General features: G+C 44.0%; 2 protein-coding genes across 7 annotated transcripts; both read left to right on the top strand.

The window, feature by feature from the left end:
• Positions 1-29: 29 nt before the first annotated feature.
• Positions 30-16,664, top strand: anne (polyamine-transporting ATPase anne boleyn). 6 transcript variants are annotated; one of them, XM_022086225.2, is made up of 18 exons: positions 30-954; positions 3,520-3,967; positions 4,616-4,695; positions 5,102-5,269; positions 5,691-5,764; positions 6,265-6,365; positions 6,440-6,596; positions 6,851-7,055; positions 7,355-7,556; positions 8,013-8,314; positions 8,405-8,605; positions 9,243-9,431; positions 9,666-9,797; positions 10,323-10,476; positions 10,724-10,966; positions 11,373-11,533; positions 12,481-12,751; positions 12,845-16,664. In XM_022086225.2, the coding sequence occupies exons 2-18, from the start codon at positions 3,868-3,870 to the stop codon at positions 14,002-14,004; spliced, it is 3,900 nt and encodes a 1,299-aa protein (XP_021941917.2). In that variant the 5' UTR covers positions 30-954; positions 3,520-3,867; the 3' UTR covers positions 14,005-16,664. The 6 variants fall into 6 exon arrangements, with proteins under 6 accessions (XP_021941917.2, XP_087212796.1, XP_021941916.2 ...); XM_022086224.2 differs by lacking the exon at positions 30-954 and adding an exon at positions 2,248-2,465; XM_022086222.2 differs by lacking the exon at positions 30-954 and adding an exon at positions 2,248-2,585.
• Positions 16,665-16,796: 132 nt separating this feature from the next.
• On the top strand, positions 16,797-19,078 carry LOC147872494 (uncharacterized). Its single transcript, XM_087356696.1, has 2 exons — positions 16,797-17,252; positions 18,414-19,078. The coding sequence occupies exons 1-2, from the start codon at positions 17,223-17,225 to the stop codon at positions 18,855-18,857; spliced, it is 474 nt and encodes a 157-aa protein (XP_087212822.1). The 5' UTR covers positions 16,797-17,222; the 3' UTR covers positions 18,858-19,078.
• Positions 19,079-19,086: the final 8 nt, after the last annotated feature.

Raw genomic sequence — 19,086 nt, 5'->3', positions numbered from 1 at the left:
CTTGTGGTGGGCAAGAGTGCTGCTTAACGAGCGTAAGATCACGTGCCTGCGGGTTCTCCCTGATGACCGTGTCGCTGGAGTCGAGTTAACTTCATCTGTGTTTGTAATCCCAGTGACTAAAGGAGTGAGCAAGAAGTTCTGACTGACTACTGCAACAATTGCTTGACGTGCAGGAGGCATGGAGGTAAAGCTCCGCACATTCCTCGCCTCGGCACCGGACTGAAACGGCTGGTGTCACTGGCGGCATCCTCAAAGGCCAGAGATCAGAATTTAATGGATGCCACAGAATTGCTATTCCATGCAGACATTTGATGATGAGCAGAATGATCCGTAACAGAGCATTGCTGGTTCGGTGTCCCTGTTGTCCCATCAGACCTCCTGTACTCCCACTAATTCCAGCTTCTGTTGATGCTGTTTTCAAAGAACCTGGCCTACAAAGACTTGCAACATTCCAAGTTCCAAGTCTCTTGTCCGCTTCATGTTGCAAAGAATCCCCAAGTCAGAGCCCTCTGCAACATTTCATAACATGCTGGTATTTTCTGACAGCCCAACACCCAGGCTGGAGGACCACCCTTCGTTGACAGTCGGTGACTGCTTCTGCATTATATTTGCGGTAACCTCTACCAGTCTTCCCCACCCACAACCCGTGGACGCATCCCTCCGTGGTGACAAGGGCCCGACAGACTTTACATTGGCCGAAGAATAAGCTGGACCCAAATTTCAGATCCCCCATTTTGTTTTTTCCCACGACGAACTTATTACGTCATTACAGTGTAATTTCTCAACATGACACGCCATGCAATGCATTACTCGTGGGACCACATCGTATTTCGTAACTTTCGTAGTTTGCCAGTTACCGCCTACAAACGTGATAACCCGTCGCACGCTCAGCTGCAAGTGTCTTATCTGCCAGTCTAAGCCGGATTGTGGTTCGCTACCCACTAATGGACTCAGGTATGTACGTACGTACTCGCAGCTTCGGTGCCTTGTAACTAGTTCTCGTAGCATCGGATCTGTGTGCAGAAGAACTAATTTCTGTGTAGTTAAACGAGGTCACAGGCAAGAAAGTCTCTCTTCTGTGCCTTTGGCAGACAGCCGTCATTGGTTCCCGGCCTTGGGTTAACTACAAGCAGCTGCTCCAGCATTCTTTGGTTAGAGAGGCCTGTATCTGACCTCGATATTTGCTTTTTGATATCGCGAGGTTGGAACTGATATTATTTCGCAGTGTTTTCCTGGATGAGGACACCCACGTATTATTCCAACTCCCAGCGTCTTATGCGCGGAGGATACGCCTTGGACAGTGCATGGTGCTTGTCCTTCCTGCTCCCAGTACGCACTCATGGCCTATTTTATAACGCTGTACCAACTGCTAAGGATTTGACGCATTGAAGACGGATATGTCGGGCTGAACGGAGCATTTCGGTTCTTAACCAATGCCAACGTTTCGAATGATCACGTGGTTTGATTATTTGACGAAAACAGATTAAATAATGTTTCTCTGTTTTTGGTAGTTATTATTATATTTTACCTAAAGAACTTATGTATATTTAGGCTTTCCTTTGACGTGCTCTTAGAACGTAATGAGTCCCATCCGTGTTTGGTTCAGCCAAGCGAGCTCCTGCATTGTTCTGAACCTCCCACGCCCCAGCATGTGACCTCTGACAATGGAGCTGGAAGTGTTCCTGCAAGGTTACGGACACGTTCTTCGTGTCGAAGACTTCATCAAATAGCATCCTCTTCGGCTAGAACTCGCATCGCTTTGTTTCCAAGAATACTGACCAGGTGTCATTCGTTCCATAATAATAAGTTGATTAATCGTCGTCGAAGGGCAAACGTCCTCTTTTCGTCGCAACTTAGTGCCTGTACCGGCCTCAGATTTCTCTTTCTGGCTTCACCTGTCTTTCACTCTTCGTCCTGTTGATTAATTGCAATCCACCTTCGACCTCTTTCTGTAAGGACTCTTTTATTTTTTCGTACATTCAATGATTATGGAGTCTCAATATTCCCCAACTGAAGTTCCCTGCACATTTCAATACTGTTTTTTCCTGAAAATGTCTGGCATTTAAATTTTTTAAAAATACTTCTGCTATGCAGATATTCTTGAATTTTCAATGTATGTTAGTATTTGGAATACTTTAATAATTTTTGTATAATTCAGGTCAACTTATTCTGCCCTTGTTAAATCTCCTCCAAATTAAGTTACGCAAATATGCGAATCTGGTTTGACGGGTGATGGCAACACTGTTCCCGTGTTACATCATAGGTCAGTTGCGACAGCATGTTGTAGACGTAATGTGTGAGGTTAACCGCGGAATGGAAGGAAATGTGTTCGCTTGTTCAATTAATGCAGTTGCTCTTGTTTTTCACATATATTATTATTTGTGTGACTCAATAAATTAACGTGAATAAGTCATTTATTAGAAACGGTTCGATACAAAACTAATTGCAAACTGCACGATACTATGGTGAGGGTATAGATCGTAAGTGCTAATAATCCGTGGTCTGGATTACGTGTATGCTTGAAGAAAATGCTGAAACCTTATATTTCGATCCCGCGTAGCTATAAGGAAATTTCACTTCATTGTGTAAGTGTGGTTGAGTGTTGTGAATTGATTTGTGTTAGCATTGGTATGTAACTAATAGAAATTTCCCTATGTTTACTGTTGGTGGACCATTTACTTGTTTATTGCTGATATAAAAAACAGCGCTTGCCTTTTCTTTTTCGGTGTTTCTCGAAAGAAGAGAATGATAAGATAATTTTTAACAGTACAGTTGCTGGGTATGAGAGCAAGCCGGCATGGTGTCAATCAGTATCAGGAAAGTTCTTTTTTTTTTTTTTTTTGTGTGTTACAGACTTGCGGGAATTTGAGATATAACCTTTATGGTTGGAATGCTCTGATAGTTGTAAGACAGAATAAGGTTAGAGGTATACTTGAAAGCGTGTGAACCCAATGAATGAGTTGGCAGAGCCGAAAACTCTCCAGAGTCTGCCAACTGAAGTATAGTATATTCAACTCTTTTTTGTTTTTATAATGCTTGTTGATAAGAACATTAACGTCAGGAAATTGGCCGAAGTCGCAGATAAACTATTGCTATCAATTTTAAACCGTACTTGTGAGCAGTTTTTTCGTATATATGTAGTTTGCCCTATACTAGGGTAACCGAAGATGGAAAAACTTGAGGGTAATGTACTATTGGTTTGTTGGTAATTCTCCGTTGATGGGTGGGGGGTTGCATTCCTGCCATCATCACTCGTTCAAGTGTCTCCGTATTCCAGAACCTAATCAAAATTGTATAGGATGGGATTATGTGTGGTAGAATAGCGTTTTTTTCGTGTATTTTACTTTATGAATATGTTTCTTAGAACGTGAAAAAGGTGAGTCCTTTATTCTTTCTTCACGTTTGAACCAAGCTATGAAATTAAAGTAACATGGCAGAATTATGTTATAATTTTAAATGTGAATCATAGTTTAGGAAAGGTATGCAGGTTCCGCTGAATCCCCTTAATTTTCGCTGCAGGACCATGTCCCTTCTGATGTGCACGCTGCTGTTTGTGAGGAACCCATGGCAGTACCTGTTTAACTTCAGACATACCACCATCTTGTAGATGAGCGCAGTGGCACCCTTTGAGCTCATGATGTTGCCAAGTTATTCCACACTTTACCCTGCCTACGTATTGATGGACATTGTGAGGGTGGCCTTGTGCCCATATGTGGGCTGGAAGAAACCTGATCCCGGAGACTGACACCGGCTTTTTCTCCTTTGCCACGGCAAGAGTTGTCCAGACTGATAGCTGTGTTAGTGTTTTGTGTATTCTGTTAAGTGTGTGCTGCAGAACTGTGTGTATTGTTAATACGTAATATCAGTATGCCGGGAACACCCAATCCATTCAAGCTGGACTTTCACAGCAACCCGTACTGCCAGGTGAACAATGCACAGCATGACCAGAACATGGAGCTCCTCAAAGGTTAAGTCACTTGTTAGTTAATTCCCTAGATGTTACAAGCCATGTGTGGTTTTAATTCAGTCTGCGTAGCCCCAGACCAAGACACACAAAGTCAGTATTGTTATCAAAGCTATTTTAGCTTACTAGAACATTCTTTAAGAATGTTGAGCAAGTCTTTCAGATAAAGCCCTTGCCCAGGAGATAATGGACATGATGAAATAACTTTAAATTGGACTCAGGAACACGTTGCGTCTCTGAATGATACGAGATTTATACCAGGATATAAAATTTGGCCTAAAATAATTGGACCTTGGAAAGAAGACAGTACCTTTCCTAACCTTTTCCCTGCTGGTGCTGTGATACTGTCGCAGTCCAAACTGGGTTATTCTGTGAACATATTGTTCCAATTTCTGTCAAACATTTGTTCAAAATCTTGAAAAATAAAACTATAATTAACACTGGTGGCACATAACTTTGAAATTATTGAGTATCAAATGTTAAGTGGATAGTGGTTTGCATTACTGAACACTGTCCAGTAACCACATGGCCTTTGATTAGAAATAAGTTCTTATCAATTGTTCCACATCCATAGTGGTTTCTGTCTTGTCTTAAAAACCGCAATGTCATATTACTTCTTTAAGTGGTCGTAACACACCTTTTGTGTTGCAGGAGCTCAGGAGAATAATCATGGCCCCCCACCACTGCAGTCTGGCATCAACTACATCAACCCAGGGGAAGAGGACCAGATGGTAAGTCATGTGGTGTTGTACACCTGTTAAGGATTTCAGGGAAATGGTGCACCTTCTTGGATTATGATTGCTCGGATGACTGGGGAGATTTTGCAGAAAGAGGTTCTGGTCATGTGAACCAGGTCAAGATTGTGTTCCGTGACGTGCATTGAAGTTGTTACACGTATATAATTAGTAGCAATTTTATAATCAAATCAAGAGTTGGTCTCATTTGCAGGTATCTCAAAGTTCTGTTTAGATTCTTCAGTGACATTTTAAAATTGTTAACTTTGTCCAAGTTGGACAGTGTAGATGAAGTCTTCCATTTCAGCTGTAATTCAGCGAATATTAAGTACATTTAATGGTGTTTTCAAAATGTGTTGTGTTTTATGGATGAGTCTTGGAAGGGTCTTTATCGTGATTGCAGGAAGTGCATGGTTACCGGTGCCAGCTTCTGCTGACTTCCATCACATGGCTTCTGATCGGGCTGACCGGCGGTGTGCTGCGCCTTGTGTTCCACTGGTGGCCCCAATGGATGCTTTATGCTACGCACAGAAAGTGTCCGCTCAGAACTGCTGACAAAGTTCTTGTTGTGGTGAGTGACTTGTAAGGACAAATAAAAGGGTCTGTAAGTGAATTGAAAGCAAGTAGAACAGTTGGTATTGTTAACAGTTCCGAAAGGCGCTTGAATACGCCGTTCATAGACCGGGTGAGTCACCGCACTTGATTGTGAACTATAACAGAGAAGTCTGCGTGAAAGGAGAAGTTATTCTTAGTGATTTAAGTTCAGTTATGATTGAAATTTGATGAGTAATTATATCAGGAGCCTTGAGAAATTCTAATTGAACTAAACTGAGGTAAACAGCAAAGTGTTATCTCTTACAAGATTATTTAAAGCATGTCACACCCTCCAGCTCACGAGGAATGCTTTCAAAATAGTATCCCTCATTGTGAGAGCCATATGCTGACGTACAAACACCTTCGCTGCAAGTCTGTGTGTCGCGGTTGTGTTTCAGGAGCTGTACCAGAACAATCACAAGTGTTTCTATGTGAAGTCAGTGGAGACCGTTTCTTACGATAGCAACACGCAGTAAGTATTTCTGTGCACTTTCATCATACAGCCTTGAAATGTTCTTTTAGGACAATTTGTACACATTTGGATGACTTATACATTGCAATATTTAGCTTTCCACATTTTCAGCAATTTGCTTGAGGTGAAATTTTGACCTATGACATGGTGGTAATTAAATAAATTGCCTGCGCTTGGCATATGAGGAGAGAAGTACCTGCTGTTTGAAGCAGACGTTTTCAGGAAAGCTTTCAAATCCTCCTCCTACTTAAAAGGACCTGAACCGCAAGTACCCAAGACATTCCTGCAGGTTATATGCAGTGAGACACAGTGACTAACTGGCAGTTTGCAACTGAATAAACCCCTTATGTTAGGCGTGCCTGTTCTCTGACTTGGAGAAACTGCGTGCTGCGCCGATAATCGTCGTAATGACCTCGGTAGTGTCCGCAGTGTGAAGCCACGTTAATTGTGTATTTAAGTTATGCTGTTTTATTTACTTGCCTTCATATTGGTTCTTGCAGGACGGAACATCCCGTCGCGTGGGATGACCAGATGCTGACCGACATGAAGGGCGTCAGTGACGTGAAGCTGTCGGTGCACCTCTCAGGAGGTGTCTTCAAGGGTAAGTGTACTGAGACAGCTGTAGTGCCAGCAAATAGTTGAAATCTTCCTCGCTCACAGTGGCTGTTATTTCAGAGTTGCCATCGTTGCGTCTGTTCCGCTGCAAGAAACTGATCTATGTTTGGGATGAAGGCCGTGGAGAGTTCCTCAAATTATGTGGTCTAGACAGAGACATCAGCACTTCAGCGTTACACCAGCAGGAGGGTCTTTCAGCCCATCAGCAGGGCACGAGGTAAAATGACCAGGCCGTAGAGGTGGTTTGTTAGCGGTTAGAGTTATTATTTTTCTGAATACTTTATTATTCTTGTAAAACTTTTGTGTAGCTGCCATTACTACTTAGACCCTTGTTTAAAATTTGGCACATCAAACATGGAGTTGGTACACTTAACAAACGATGTTTCAACCTCTCTCTCTCTTGCCTATAGAATTGACGGTTGGCAAAAAGACAGTGATGTAGCCTAATGACGAACTGCTCGTGTGTTGCAGGCGCGTGGCGTACGGTTGCAACGAGATAAATGTTCCTATCCAGGGCATAATCACACTCCTCTTCCTGGAGGTGCTGAACCCATTCTATGTGTTCCAGCTGTTCTCATTCTGCTTATGGTTTGCTGATGATTACATGTATTACGCATTGGCGATCCTGGCCATGTCTGTGTTTGGTATTGTGATGGCAATCATGCAGACTCAAAAAGTAAGTGTCATTATGTCAGGTTGACTGCACTGTGTGTGTGGCAATGTCCAACATCTCAATCATTGACCATTGTCATTAACGTGAGAGTCTGTGTAATAAATTATGTTTCTGTATTAGAAGATCCCCAGTTCATATTTCAGCTGGCACATCTTTGTGATTTTAGGGCATCCCTCCAAGTTGATGTTATGCAAAACAGTGAATTTTCATTACACTCCTGGGACATGTAACATGGGTGGGGGGGGGGAGGGGGTTAGATGCGTGAGGGACAAGTCTCTAAAAGTGGGTTTGCCTCGTTGCAGAACCAGCGGAACCTACGCAGCACAGTGCACTCCTCTGATGTGGTGACGGTGATACGTGGTGACACAGGCAAGATGGATACGATACCTACTGAGCACCTTGTCCCAGGGGATGTGATGGTGGTGCCCTCACATGGCTGCGTGATGCACTGTGATGCTGCCCTCCTGACGGGAAATTGCATCATCAATGAGAGCATGCTCACAGGTCAGGTTCCAAACTGAAGAAAATTATAGCCTGAGTTTTGTTGCACAACTCGTGAAATCGTATACGTGAATTTTCTTTCTGTGTATATCAATTTGTCACAACAACTTCAGACATGTGCAGATGGAGTTAAGATGAGAAACTTGATGTGTATGTAAAGGCCCGGAAAAGGGACACGGTCTTGGCCCATGTTGTAATTCTTTAGATGTTTCAACCTATCTTCTGAATAATAAGTCTCGGAGAAGGACGGCAAAGGACGAGAGTATTGTTGTGTACATAAGGAAAATGGTTGTTGTGTCTAGGGACGGCTCATCTACCGGCATGTTTACGTGCATTAATAGATTTGTATCTGCAGAGTTTCTGCTTGAGTGCAATATACGTTACAGTGACTTATCACGATAGCTTTCTTTCCACCCAGTCGTCAACATGCTGTCTGCAAAGACTGCCCTTATCTTGCAGGAGAAAGCGTGCCAGTGACCAAGACGCCGCTGCCAAACTCGGACGTACCATTTGATGACAAGGAGCATGCTCGCCACATTCTTTTCTGTGGGACTCAAGTGATTCAGACGCGATATTTTGGTAGTGAGCATGTGCTGGCCGTGGTGATACGCACAGGTTTCTCAACTGTGAAAGGGAATCTAGTGCGTTCCATCATGTACCCCCCACCCGTTGACTTCAAGTTTGAACATGACTCGTACAAGTTTGTGGAGCTGCTGGCATGCATCGCCAGTGTTGGCTTCATATACACTGTCATCACTAAGGTAGCAGATCTGTCCATTTCTTAACAGTAGAATGTACTTTGTTGTTTCATGATATCAGTCACGTAACATACTGAATGTTTATGTTGGCAGTTCATGCGAGGAATTAGCGTGTCTGACATCGCAGTGGAATCGCTGGACCTGATTACTATTGTTGTACCACCAGCCTTGCCAGCAGCCATGACAGTTGGACGGTTATATGCTCAGAACAGGCTTCAGGCAAAGAATGTATACTGCATTAGTCCACGTACGATCAATGTGTCTGGCTCCATCAACTGTGTGTGTTTTGATAAGGTGTTTATATTTTCCTTAATTTAATGTACTTTCACCTCTCACTTGTAACTTCGGGAATAATCGAAAGCTTTCCTTCCATGTCAGAAGGGAATTGTGATATGAAATAAACAGCAGTGTTATTCCATGTAGGGTCCTTAGAGTTTGTATGAATACGGAGCACAAGTGTAAAATTTAGCCATAACAGCAGGTAAGCACTTGCAGCACAAAATTGTGATTTTGAGAGCGCTAAGTAACTCCATGCAGCAGAGCCCTCCATTACTGTGTTCTCAGGCGCCCAGCACTGGATCCTGTCCAGATCTAGGTGAATCCTGTTCACACTCTCCCACTCAGTCTGTGTTCTTCCCTTTATGTGAAGAAGCAAGTTTCATACCCATACAAAACAATGTGTAAAATTATACTTCTGTGTGTTTTAATCTTTGCAATTTTAGCAGCAGATTTGGAAACAAAAGAATCTAGCACGCATCCTCAAAATTGAGTCTGCTCTTAATTTCCTTGTGAGTGCAATTCTGACAGTTTGTTGCTCCAGAGGACCTCGTTTGTTGATATTTAAGCCGTGCAGTGAATGCAGAGCGCGTGGATATGTTGGGGTTATGAAATGAGCTTCACAAAGCTGGCTGAACCGATTGAACTTTTGCAGACTGGCACCCTGACAGAGGATGGGTTGGACATGTGGGGCGTAGTGCCTGTGTCTGACAGGAAGTTCCAGGTGCCGGTAAAGAACGTTGACAAGATGGACTACAGGGAGGAGTTCCTGGTGGGCATGGTGACATGCCACTCCCTTACCATTATTGACAGTAAGCTGAGTGGTGACCCACTTGACCTGAAGGTTAGTTAATGGTGTGTTAGGTCACTGTAACTCAGAATATATTTTATTGTAGGTTGATACAGTGGACGTAATGTCGTCAAACAAAACAAGAAACTTGGGTTAAGTTCACTCTTGGTCTCTTAGCAAGGAACTTGGTAACTCTACCTCAGTCCCGCCACGATCTGATCGTCAGTTCCTGCACGTGATCACTCGCTCCGAGTGGAACTGTGATGAGTTGTCGTTCGATTATTGCAGATGTTTGAGTCCACAGGCTGGTTGCTAGAGGAGCCTGAAGTGAGTGATACTTCAAAATATGATATGATCTTCCCGACAGTGGTGAAGCCGCCGAGTTCAAGCATTGTGCTGCAGAGTGTAGATGACATTGAGGTGAGTCAACTTTGAACTTCGGTAAGTTAAGAAAGGCTTATGTGTGTACAGCACTCAAATTTTTTATGGTATTGAAAATTTAAGGTGGCTTTATTAGTATAATACAAAATAACATATGTTTATTAGAAGCATTGAAAGAAAATACACTTCTTGTCGTTATCTGAATGCGTTGTCAGTTGACATAAGCTTAATTTGATTCTGATTGGACGAGAAGGAACAAAGCATGAAGTGATGAAAACCAACTACTGTACAGAAAATTGTACAACTTTTCTTTTTGTCTGTAGTTTAGCTCTTTTTTCATTATAAGATTCTGCATTTGGGTTTGTTCTTCAGAGCTCACCAGTTGTATTTTGTTCTCATCTCAGTCAGCACAGTCTACTTCCCCAGCATCCATTTTAATAATATTCCTTTCTGACCTCCCATGGTTTACCTCAACTCTTGACTCTTGTAGTCAGCCATATGTCACTGTGCATTTCCAGTTTGTGTTCAGCCATCAGTTTTGATGTACACGATGTCATGTTGCAGTCACCACTGGAGATTGGCATCGTGCGCCAGTTTCCATTCTCTTCCAGCCTGCAGCGCATGAGTGTCATTACGAGAACTCTCGGGGCATCGCAGTTTGAGGCCTACTGCAAGGGTTCCCCTGAGATGATATTGTCCCTGTCCCAGCCAGAGACAGGTAGGTGCACGGAGTGAGTGTCACTGGCGGTTGACATATTTTCAGCTGGTCACTGGGCCATCGCTGCCCCTTACCAACTGAACCACATCCTCACAGTGTATCTCTGTAAGTTCTGTTCTGGTATTGTGATCCTGCCCTAAATGGTCTTGTACCTTCATGGTTTCCGGTGGTGTGTGTGTGGATTTGTCTCTCCTGCGCACAAAACAAGGGATGTGTCTCAAGGGGCAGGTGTTCTTGTTTATTCCAGTGCCGGCAGACATGAGCTCGGTACTTGAGGAGTACACGCAGGAGGGCTACCGTGTGCTGGCTCTGGCATACAAATGGCTGCCTCGCATAAGCTATCTGAAGGTGCAGCGCGTCGCTAGGGAAGATGTGGAATCAGACCTCATATTCCTGGGACTCATCGTCATGGAGAACAGGCTGAAGCCAGAAACCAATGGCATAATTGGTATGCTGCATAATGCCAGCATCAGAACCATCATGGTGACAGGTGAGTGTAAGCTCCATGGTGATACCAAATGTCACAGTTGAGAGGTTAGCACTACTTCTTATTTGCGATGTCCCGGGTTCAAATCTTGGCTCAGATGTCAACTGTCATGGTCTTCCTCACTCCCTCCAATTAATCATTCACTAATCATGCTATCACTTCATGATAAATATTCTGAGCTACTTACAGCATTGTTACATAAACCATTCAGTGCTCTGCGTAATTCATTCCGTGTAGGCGATAACAGTGTTTTGTTTACAGTTTATAAGTTGAAGGATTAAAAGTATTTCTCGTGAAGAACAGAAAATTAAACTGTCAGAAATATTAAGTTCTGTTGGCATTTAGACGTGAGCTCTAGTTAACGTGCTGGGTGCCACAGGTGACGCTGGACCTCCTTGTGTGTCCACAGGTGACAACATGTTAACTGCGCTGAGTGTGGCACGTGACTGTGGGATAATCCCATTAGGACAGCGGGTTGTGGTGGCTTGCGGGCTCTCAAGCTACTCGGGACAGCCCGCTCAACTACTTTACACCAATGCCAGCAGTAACATGCCTCCGCCTCCAACTGCGGTGAGATTTTTTAACTTGTGAATGAAATTGCACTCACCCTTACTGTAGATGATAATAATAATGCACCTTGTTAATACTTACAGTGGCACCAACTGTTTCATTTCTGTTTCCCTTGCCGGGCTGTAATGTGGTTATATTTCTTCTGTAAGAAATTTAAAACACTTCATACGTTGCTTGTTTGGACAAAAGTTCTAAGTGCCGTTTAAATAGAACTAGGAATATTTTATTTTGTTATCCTTACCTCTGTGGTGCACCTTTGATTTTCATGAAATGTGGAGAATTTCTTGATTAACTGAGCAACTGTTAGCTTCTCAAGAAGGACCCTGCTTCATGGGAGGTACTTCCAAAAATATTAGGTTGGATTTGCAAGTGAAACCACTGAAGCTACCGACGTTTCAAGAGTTATGCGGTATGTACAGTACAGTACATTGTATGTATCTTATTCAAGTAGGAGGAATTGTACTGTGTCAGGTTCAGGTTGATGGCAAGAATAGAGAGGCTATTTCAGAACATGCTTTTTGTATTGGCCCTTTACTTAGATTTGTCTGTAAGGCACCTGATTGGCCGGTGTTATCACGGCATGCGTTGGCCCGCAGTAGTTTTCTGAAAGTCAGACAGACCACAGATTTGTCTGCAGTCTGCGGTCATATTAACGACATATTCATGATCGCTGTACTTCGAGACAGAAACAAACACAAATGCACTAAAAAATTCTTCTCAGGAACCTTGTACCTTGAAAGGAATGTGAGTCAGTTCTTTGTTACGCCACGGGAAAACAAAAGGTTGGTTTTCCTTTATCATTCAAAGTGCAGATAGGAAGGTAAAGCAAGTTAAAACTAGGGGTAATTTATATGAACTGATTACTGTTTTGAGGTTCAATCATGTGCAGCTGAAAATTCAGTTGGTTTAGACTGTAGTCCGTCCTGAGAAACGCTTACTCTGCACAGCACTGCGCTGGTGACCTGCCCAACAGTTCCAGCGCCATCAGTTTTGAGACCCTCGAGTCAGGCGCCCTCAGTCCCGCCGATGATGACAGTGCAGCCACGACAGGCAGCAGCTACTGCTTTGTGATGACAGGAAAGACCTGGTCAATTGCCAAGACTTACTTCCCGGATACAATCCCGAGCTTGGTGACGAGAGGAACGGTGTTTGCAAGAATGAGCCCAGACCAGAAACAGCAGCTGGTCCAGGAGCTGCAGGCTCTGGGATACTACGTGGGTGAGTAGCAGCAGTGTGGGGCGGATGTGATGACTCTGTTGAAGCGTCCCACCGCTAATTATTCAGATGAAATGTGTTTTTGTTTGTTGACAGCCATGTGTGGCGATGGTGCTAATGACTGCGGAGCGCTGAAGGCGGCGCACACTGGAATTTCACTTTCTGAAGCAGAGTCATCTGTTGCTTCCCCTTTCACATCTAAAGAGGCAAACATCTCGTGCGTTCCGAGGGTCATAAGAGAGGGCCGCGCAGCTCTGGTGACGTCATTTGGCATCTTTAAGTACATGGCGGCGTACTCGCTGACACAGTTTGTTACCGTGATGATCTTGTACTCCATTGACAACAACCTCACAGACATTGAGTATCTCTACATTGATCTGTTTGTCATCACTGTGTTTGCTTTCTTTTTTGGTCGCACAGAAGCATTTGAAGGCCCACTAGTGAAACAACCCCCAATTCTTTCCCTTATCTCCCTTTCTCCAATCTTGTCCCTGTTGATGCAGTTAGCGGTGGTGATTGCGGTGCAGTGGGCGTCATTCTACTGGGTACAACAGACGCCCTGGTTTGTCCCGTACAACTCGACAGCCGTCGATGAGGATGACAGCATAGCGTGTTTTGAAAATTATGCCCTGTTCTCAGTCTCCAGTTTGCAGTACATTATCTTGGCGTTTGTGTTCTCTAAAGGGGCCCCTTACAGGAAGTCCATATTCAGTAATTATGGGTTCTTGGTGTCACTAGTATTTCTTACTGGCTTCACATTGTACCTCGCTCTGGATCCGGCACAGTGGCTGCGTAACGCATTTGAACTCATGGTGCCCCCTGTGATGGACTTCCGTCTAATTATGGTGATGTTGGCACTTGTGAATACTGTGTTGGCAGTGTTTATAGAGTACTTCATTATTGACTATATCGTGTCAAGGAAGTTGCGCTATCGGTTCCACGACATAGACAGATCGCGCAAGAAGTTCCTGGCCGTGGAGTCGTCCCTGAAACGCAATCGTCTCTGGCCACCGATCACAAAAGAAGTTGTAATGGATGTTTCACCAGAGCCGTCGTGGAAACCGCCGTGCAGTCCGGCAGTCACGAGCGTGCGTGCCATGGAAGTGGAGCTACCACATGGAGATGTGACGCTACCTTCCAAGGGGCGACAATATAGTGATCGATCAGTGACGGTCACCAGGAATTCCACTGGGACTGTTGATAGTGACGGTGCATCCGCACCAGAAGTAAACCTGTCTGTGCCTGACGTTCAATGATGCGAGTACAGTTCACATCTTTCTTAGTTCAGTTTGATTTCGCCTCCCAGTAAATGTAACGACCTCTGTCTGTCTCAGCTGTACAGTATGAGAAAAAACGTCATAAGTACAGCAACAGTTGAAGTTGCAAGAGCGGCAAAATATTAATGTATCGTCAGTAGAGTTTTGTAGCTTTCAGTGATATTATTGTCATATTGACATTTGTTGGGGGTGGGTAAGTGTTAATGGAACATTTTATTAAATTAGAAAGGATTTGTAAGGAAGACTGGTTTAAGAAACTGTTTCAGAATTTGCCTGGAGGAAATTTGTTTCTGCTCGAATATCGGAATTTAACGCCGAATGATCGCTTTAAATTACGTGCTCAGTGGTATCAGAACTTTGAAGTATGTTTGGTGGTGTTATAACAAATTTATGACGCGGTGCCACAGATGAATTCTTAGCAGCGTGACGAAGCCTCACTCATTGCTTAAACTTGGAGTGTAGTGAATATAAATGCTTCAGAAGTTCTGCTTTTGTCATGGAAACACTGAAGTGATGCACGTGGTTCGTTTCCCAACGTTAATTTCCGGCGCGTCGTCGTCTTTTGATCGGCCTGATGGCCGCGGTAGCCGCGATGCGGCCGTTCGCTGTGCTGACATCGAGAGTGTTGGAAATGGCAGTCGGTTCTTTGAAGGAAATTTTGTGGTGGTTGTGGCCTAAAGCACCGAGAATATACGCAGACGAAGAAGACTCGTCGCGGGCCACGACCAAGGAATAGACCTGCTGAATTGATGTGGTGGTTCATCGTGTCTACATGTATAACGCTGATGCCGCTTGGCGTTCGATTCTAGGTTTCACCCAGAGCCTTCAGTATGTGGTCTCGATGTTTTGAGTGTTTTTTATGGGCAATTGGAATCCTACGATGGTAGAGGCCTGAGTTTTGCTGGGTGCATGGAGACTCTACAGCATCAATTTAATCTGCAGTTATACATGCGAGAAATTGTTGTGGTGGTGTTAGTTTTGTGTTTTGACTTGTCTGAATAGCCGCTTTGTCCTTTTTGTTCTTCTGCTTGCTTGCTGTACTAGCCATTAGTCTCACTTAAGTGTGCAAAGTAGCAGGGCCTCCTCTTAGTTCCCCCGGTAATTTGTCGAGTTATTCCTGGTAACAAGGGGTCATCTTTTGTCACCTTGATTTATGAATTCCTTCTGACGTGATAGCAGCGGATACGCCAGGTTACTTTTGTTGCAGTGTAGGCATCGTTGGCTGTCATTACAGGGTAACGCAACCAGTGGCAACCGAACGCACTGGGTGACGACCAATCCGAGCGTGGACTTTGTTTGATACTGATTCCGTGATACGGCCTTTGTTACTCGGCTGGTCAACATATCCCACGTGGTCTTCTGGGTTGTGACGCCACGTGGTCTTGTAGGCGGTTAACAACATTTTGAAGGAATATTTCCCTTACGTCTTTAGGGTAGAATGTTGGCAACAACCTAGAAGGATATCCCACGTCATAACCCAGAAGACGGCAGTCCGCATTTTCACATTGTGAAAATCCAAAATCTCATATAAGATTTTCCATTTTTATGGAGCACAAAGTCCATTCCCATGACCACTGGACCCTGTTCTTTAATATTATCCGGTTTTCTATGCGGTCGGTTCACGTTTTGGTATGAACAGAAATGATCGCATTAGTTGAGGTGATAATTTGTCAGGTGTCGAAGAACACCAGTGGTAAGCCTGCTAGAAGAATGAAACAAATGCAGACAAATGTATTTATTATGTAATATGTAGTTTTGTATGAAATTATTTGCACAGAAACGTGTACTTTCAAGTCTGATGAACGTTGCTGAACGGTGGAAGAAGATGGATGCTCCGAATCGACGGTGGCAGTGACTGCTCACATTGTAAAATAAATTATTGCAGTGGATGAATTTTTGGAGTTGGTTCCTGTTTTGTCATTTTTGGGGGTAATCGTTATGATGTCTGCAATCAGTGGATACGGTTTAATTAAACAGTCCTGTGGAAATAAGCAGCTGGTGGCTAAGACCACTTCCAGCCGTGCTGCTGAGCAATTCTATTTGAATATGTAGCGTGTAAGTGTGTTTTGCGATTTGAAGCCTGTGGTGGGGGGGGACATGTGAACTTGGTGAGATCTTCTTTGCAGGTGAAGCATCTGTTACGTTTTACCTCACGTCCATGTTATAATTTATGTTGTAATATAAGACTGTGTTATGTGCTCGCGTATGTTTAAAAGTTTTCGGTAAAGGTAGTGGATGATTAAATTTTATGTTTTATGAGAGCTGCTGCTGTTAGACAGCTCTCAGAAGTAATTCTAATCTGGGTGACAAAAATGTTGAAATAACGTCTGGAAAAGGAATATGTAAGAAGAGAAGGGCTGAGATAAAGGAAAGGTACAAATAGATAAATGAGAGGAAGAAAGAATGAAAGTGTGATAGATATCCCAGTTGATTTTCGTTTGTGTTCTGAGGAGAGTCAAAGTGTTTGTATTTTGAGTCATTTCCTCGTATAATAATTTTATGAATTTTAGATAATTTCTGTCCCTAGTTTATTGGTAAATCATTAATATTTGTTGTTTCATCACATTTTTGTGAGACCAAATATTCAGTTAACTGTGTGCAAATCAAGATATAAATGCCAATAAAATTTTGGAATATTATTATGATTTGAATGTTTACACACCAGTTTCTCATACTTTATATTAAAAAAAATTGATTGCAGTAGAACTGAAAGATTTGTATTCGATTGTACGTTAGTATCGCACACGTATCGATTTAAATTGTGCAATAATTTACGAGGATAGGAAAGAAATATCCTCGATTGTGTAGAGTTTTGGCAGTTTTGTGATTGTAAAATATATTTTTATTGTCAGTTCATACGAAGGCCGCATTTAGTATTGAATGATTTGATAGATCGAGTGTAGACGTTGACATCATCTGCATAATAAACGCACTCTCCAGTAGTCGATATGTCGTGCGTCTTTTGTTTTTGCGCTCTCGTTTATTTTCATTCTTAGAGAAAATGTCGCGATGTTTGGACTGTGAAGAGTGAGTTTGTAGCTTTTTGAAAAAATTGTGTTGCATTGTGCTTTAGGTATCCGATCTGTTATAAATTCACATGAACGCCGGAAGTGTGTAGTGTTTTTTGAAGACGTAAAGATTCTTTAACCTCGTTTTCGTTTCTTGGACCCACCAAATAGAACTAACTACGTGTTCCGATGAAGGTTTGTCTCGCCTTAGGGCTGTCGGTGAGTACAGAAATAATGTTTGCTTTGTTGTGTGTGTGTTACAGAATTGTGTGTCTCTAGTACTAAATGCTTAATGCGATTTCTACGTAATTATTATAGCAGCGAACGCCGTAGAATATAATGCAAACTTTGCTTTATATGTAAGGTTTATTTACAGTCGGTATTATTAAAAATCAAAGCGATGAAGAGAGAATGCAAGATAATATAACGTGGACAGTTCATTATTGTAATTATGGCTCGTGCATCTTAAAAGTTTACCGTGGTAGTAGAAGGGACTTGATTTGTTGCTTACAAGTTCTATCTATTGCGTGAGATTGATGCTTTGGTCGTTGAATCAACTTCCGTTGCAAGGAAATTTTTTACTCGATGTGTGGGTGGGACTCCCGCCTCAGGTTGTGCTCTGGCCATTGCCTTCCCCCACTCCTCGTTCTTTAGTCATCCATGAAGTTCATGAGGAACATGAGAAATGAATAAGTCTGGTTCAGCACTTGCATCAGGGTGTGTCGCGACGCGGGTATGATGCCCCCTGCTGTCAGTGTGAACTCATTGGCAGACCCCATCATGAAAAGGAGTGCGCGCTGCTCGCGGAGGGGTGCCCCAACCCAGCTGCAGCCCCACACGGCCTCCCGCAACTCGGCGCTCTGCGAAAAGACACGTACGGACGGGCTCGTTAGTGCGATACCAGTGAAATTCTGCAGATTCTTAGCCGACGCGACGTACCTGGCCGGTGAGCTCGTTGCCGAACCAGCAGTAGACGTAGAGCTGCGAGGTGAGAGCCACGATGAGCGTCAGGGCCTGCAGGGTATCGGTCGCGTTGCCCCAGCTCTGCCAACACAACACCCCGCGTCTTGTGAGGTCATGGATTCTGTTCTTGTAGGATGGGTTACTCAAGTGTCGGGAGGACGTTTTACCTCGAGACGGAAGTCAGGGTTACTCCGAGGCGTTAGTAAGCCGTTATTACCCAGGTCATAGTCAAATGGCGATGTTCTTTCTAGTCACGTTTGACAACTGTGGGCAGTTCTGGCTCTTTAAAGACCATGTGCACTGCCCCCTTTAATAATCATCAGCCCAGCACTGCATTTCGTACGATTCTCAGAACAAACAGCGATTATTGCCTCGAACAGGATTAACCAATTGACTAAATTCTGAAATAATGTTTAGACGAACTTCCGCCCGCCAAGACTGGGAATGGAGCCGCGAGTTTTCAAAACCCATACTGAGGCACCCCGTCTACTTTCCGGTCCCCTTGGGTATTTCCCATCGCAGGCCGCACTACGTACCAGCAGGATGGAGAACGTGTTGACACACATCCCACAGGCAATGAGCAGGAACGGGCCGACCAGCACCAGGCGGTACGTGTCCTGTAGCTCCCGCAGGAACCTGCAGACACAAAGCGAAACGTCTCGTTTGTGTGCTCGCAAAAGACGCCTTGGGGCCTCACTCAGAGCCGGCTGTGCCTTACCGCAGGATGTGCTGATGCTGGAGCACTCTGTCCCTCAGTCCGCGCTCCACACACGCCCCCAGCAGCGCGGCGCTGAGTTTCTGCAGCTGGGTGCACCCCACGGCCACCAGCATGGCGTACAGCCCGATGAACGACGTCAGTGACACCGTGAACCACAGAGCGGTGACGGTCTGGACACACGGAGCAGTTTTTAGGAATTGACCGACGTTTCAGAGGGGCTCATCCATCATCAGTAGGCACCTCTGAAACGTCGGTTACTTTCTACCGGACCACACAGCTCAACACCTCTGAACCTGTAGTCTCACCGGGTGAGCAGTATTTCTCCTGCCCTGATACTGGCATCGTGGGTTCGAATTCCGATCCCCCCCCCCC

This window comes from Zootermopsis nevadensis, unplaced genomic scaffold, assembly GCF_977971745.1.
Source record: "Zootermopsis nevadensis isolate Lab colony 2312 unplaced genomic scaffold, Znev_1.0 Znev_ptg000027l, whole genome shotgun sequence".
Lineage (NCBI taxonomy): Eukaryota > Metazoa > Arthropoda > Insecta > Blattodea > Termopsidae > Zootermopsis > Zootermopsis nevadensis.
Note: the sequence above shows the minus strand (reverse complement) of the source record. Positions and strands in the feature narration are given on the sequence as shown.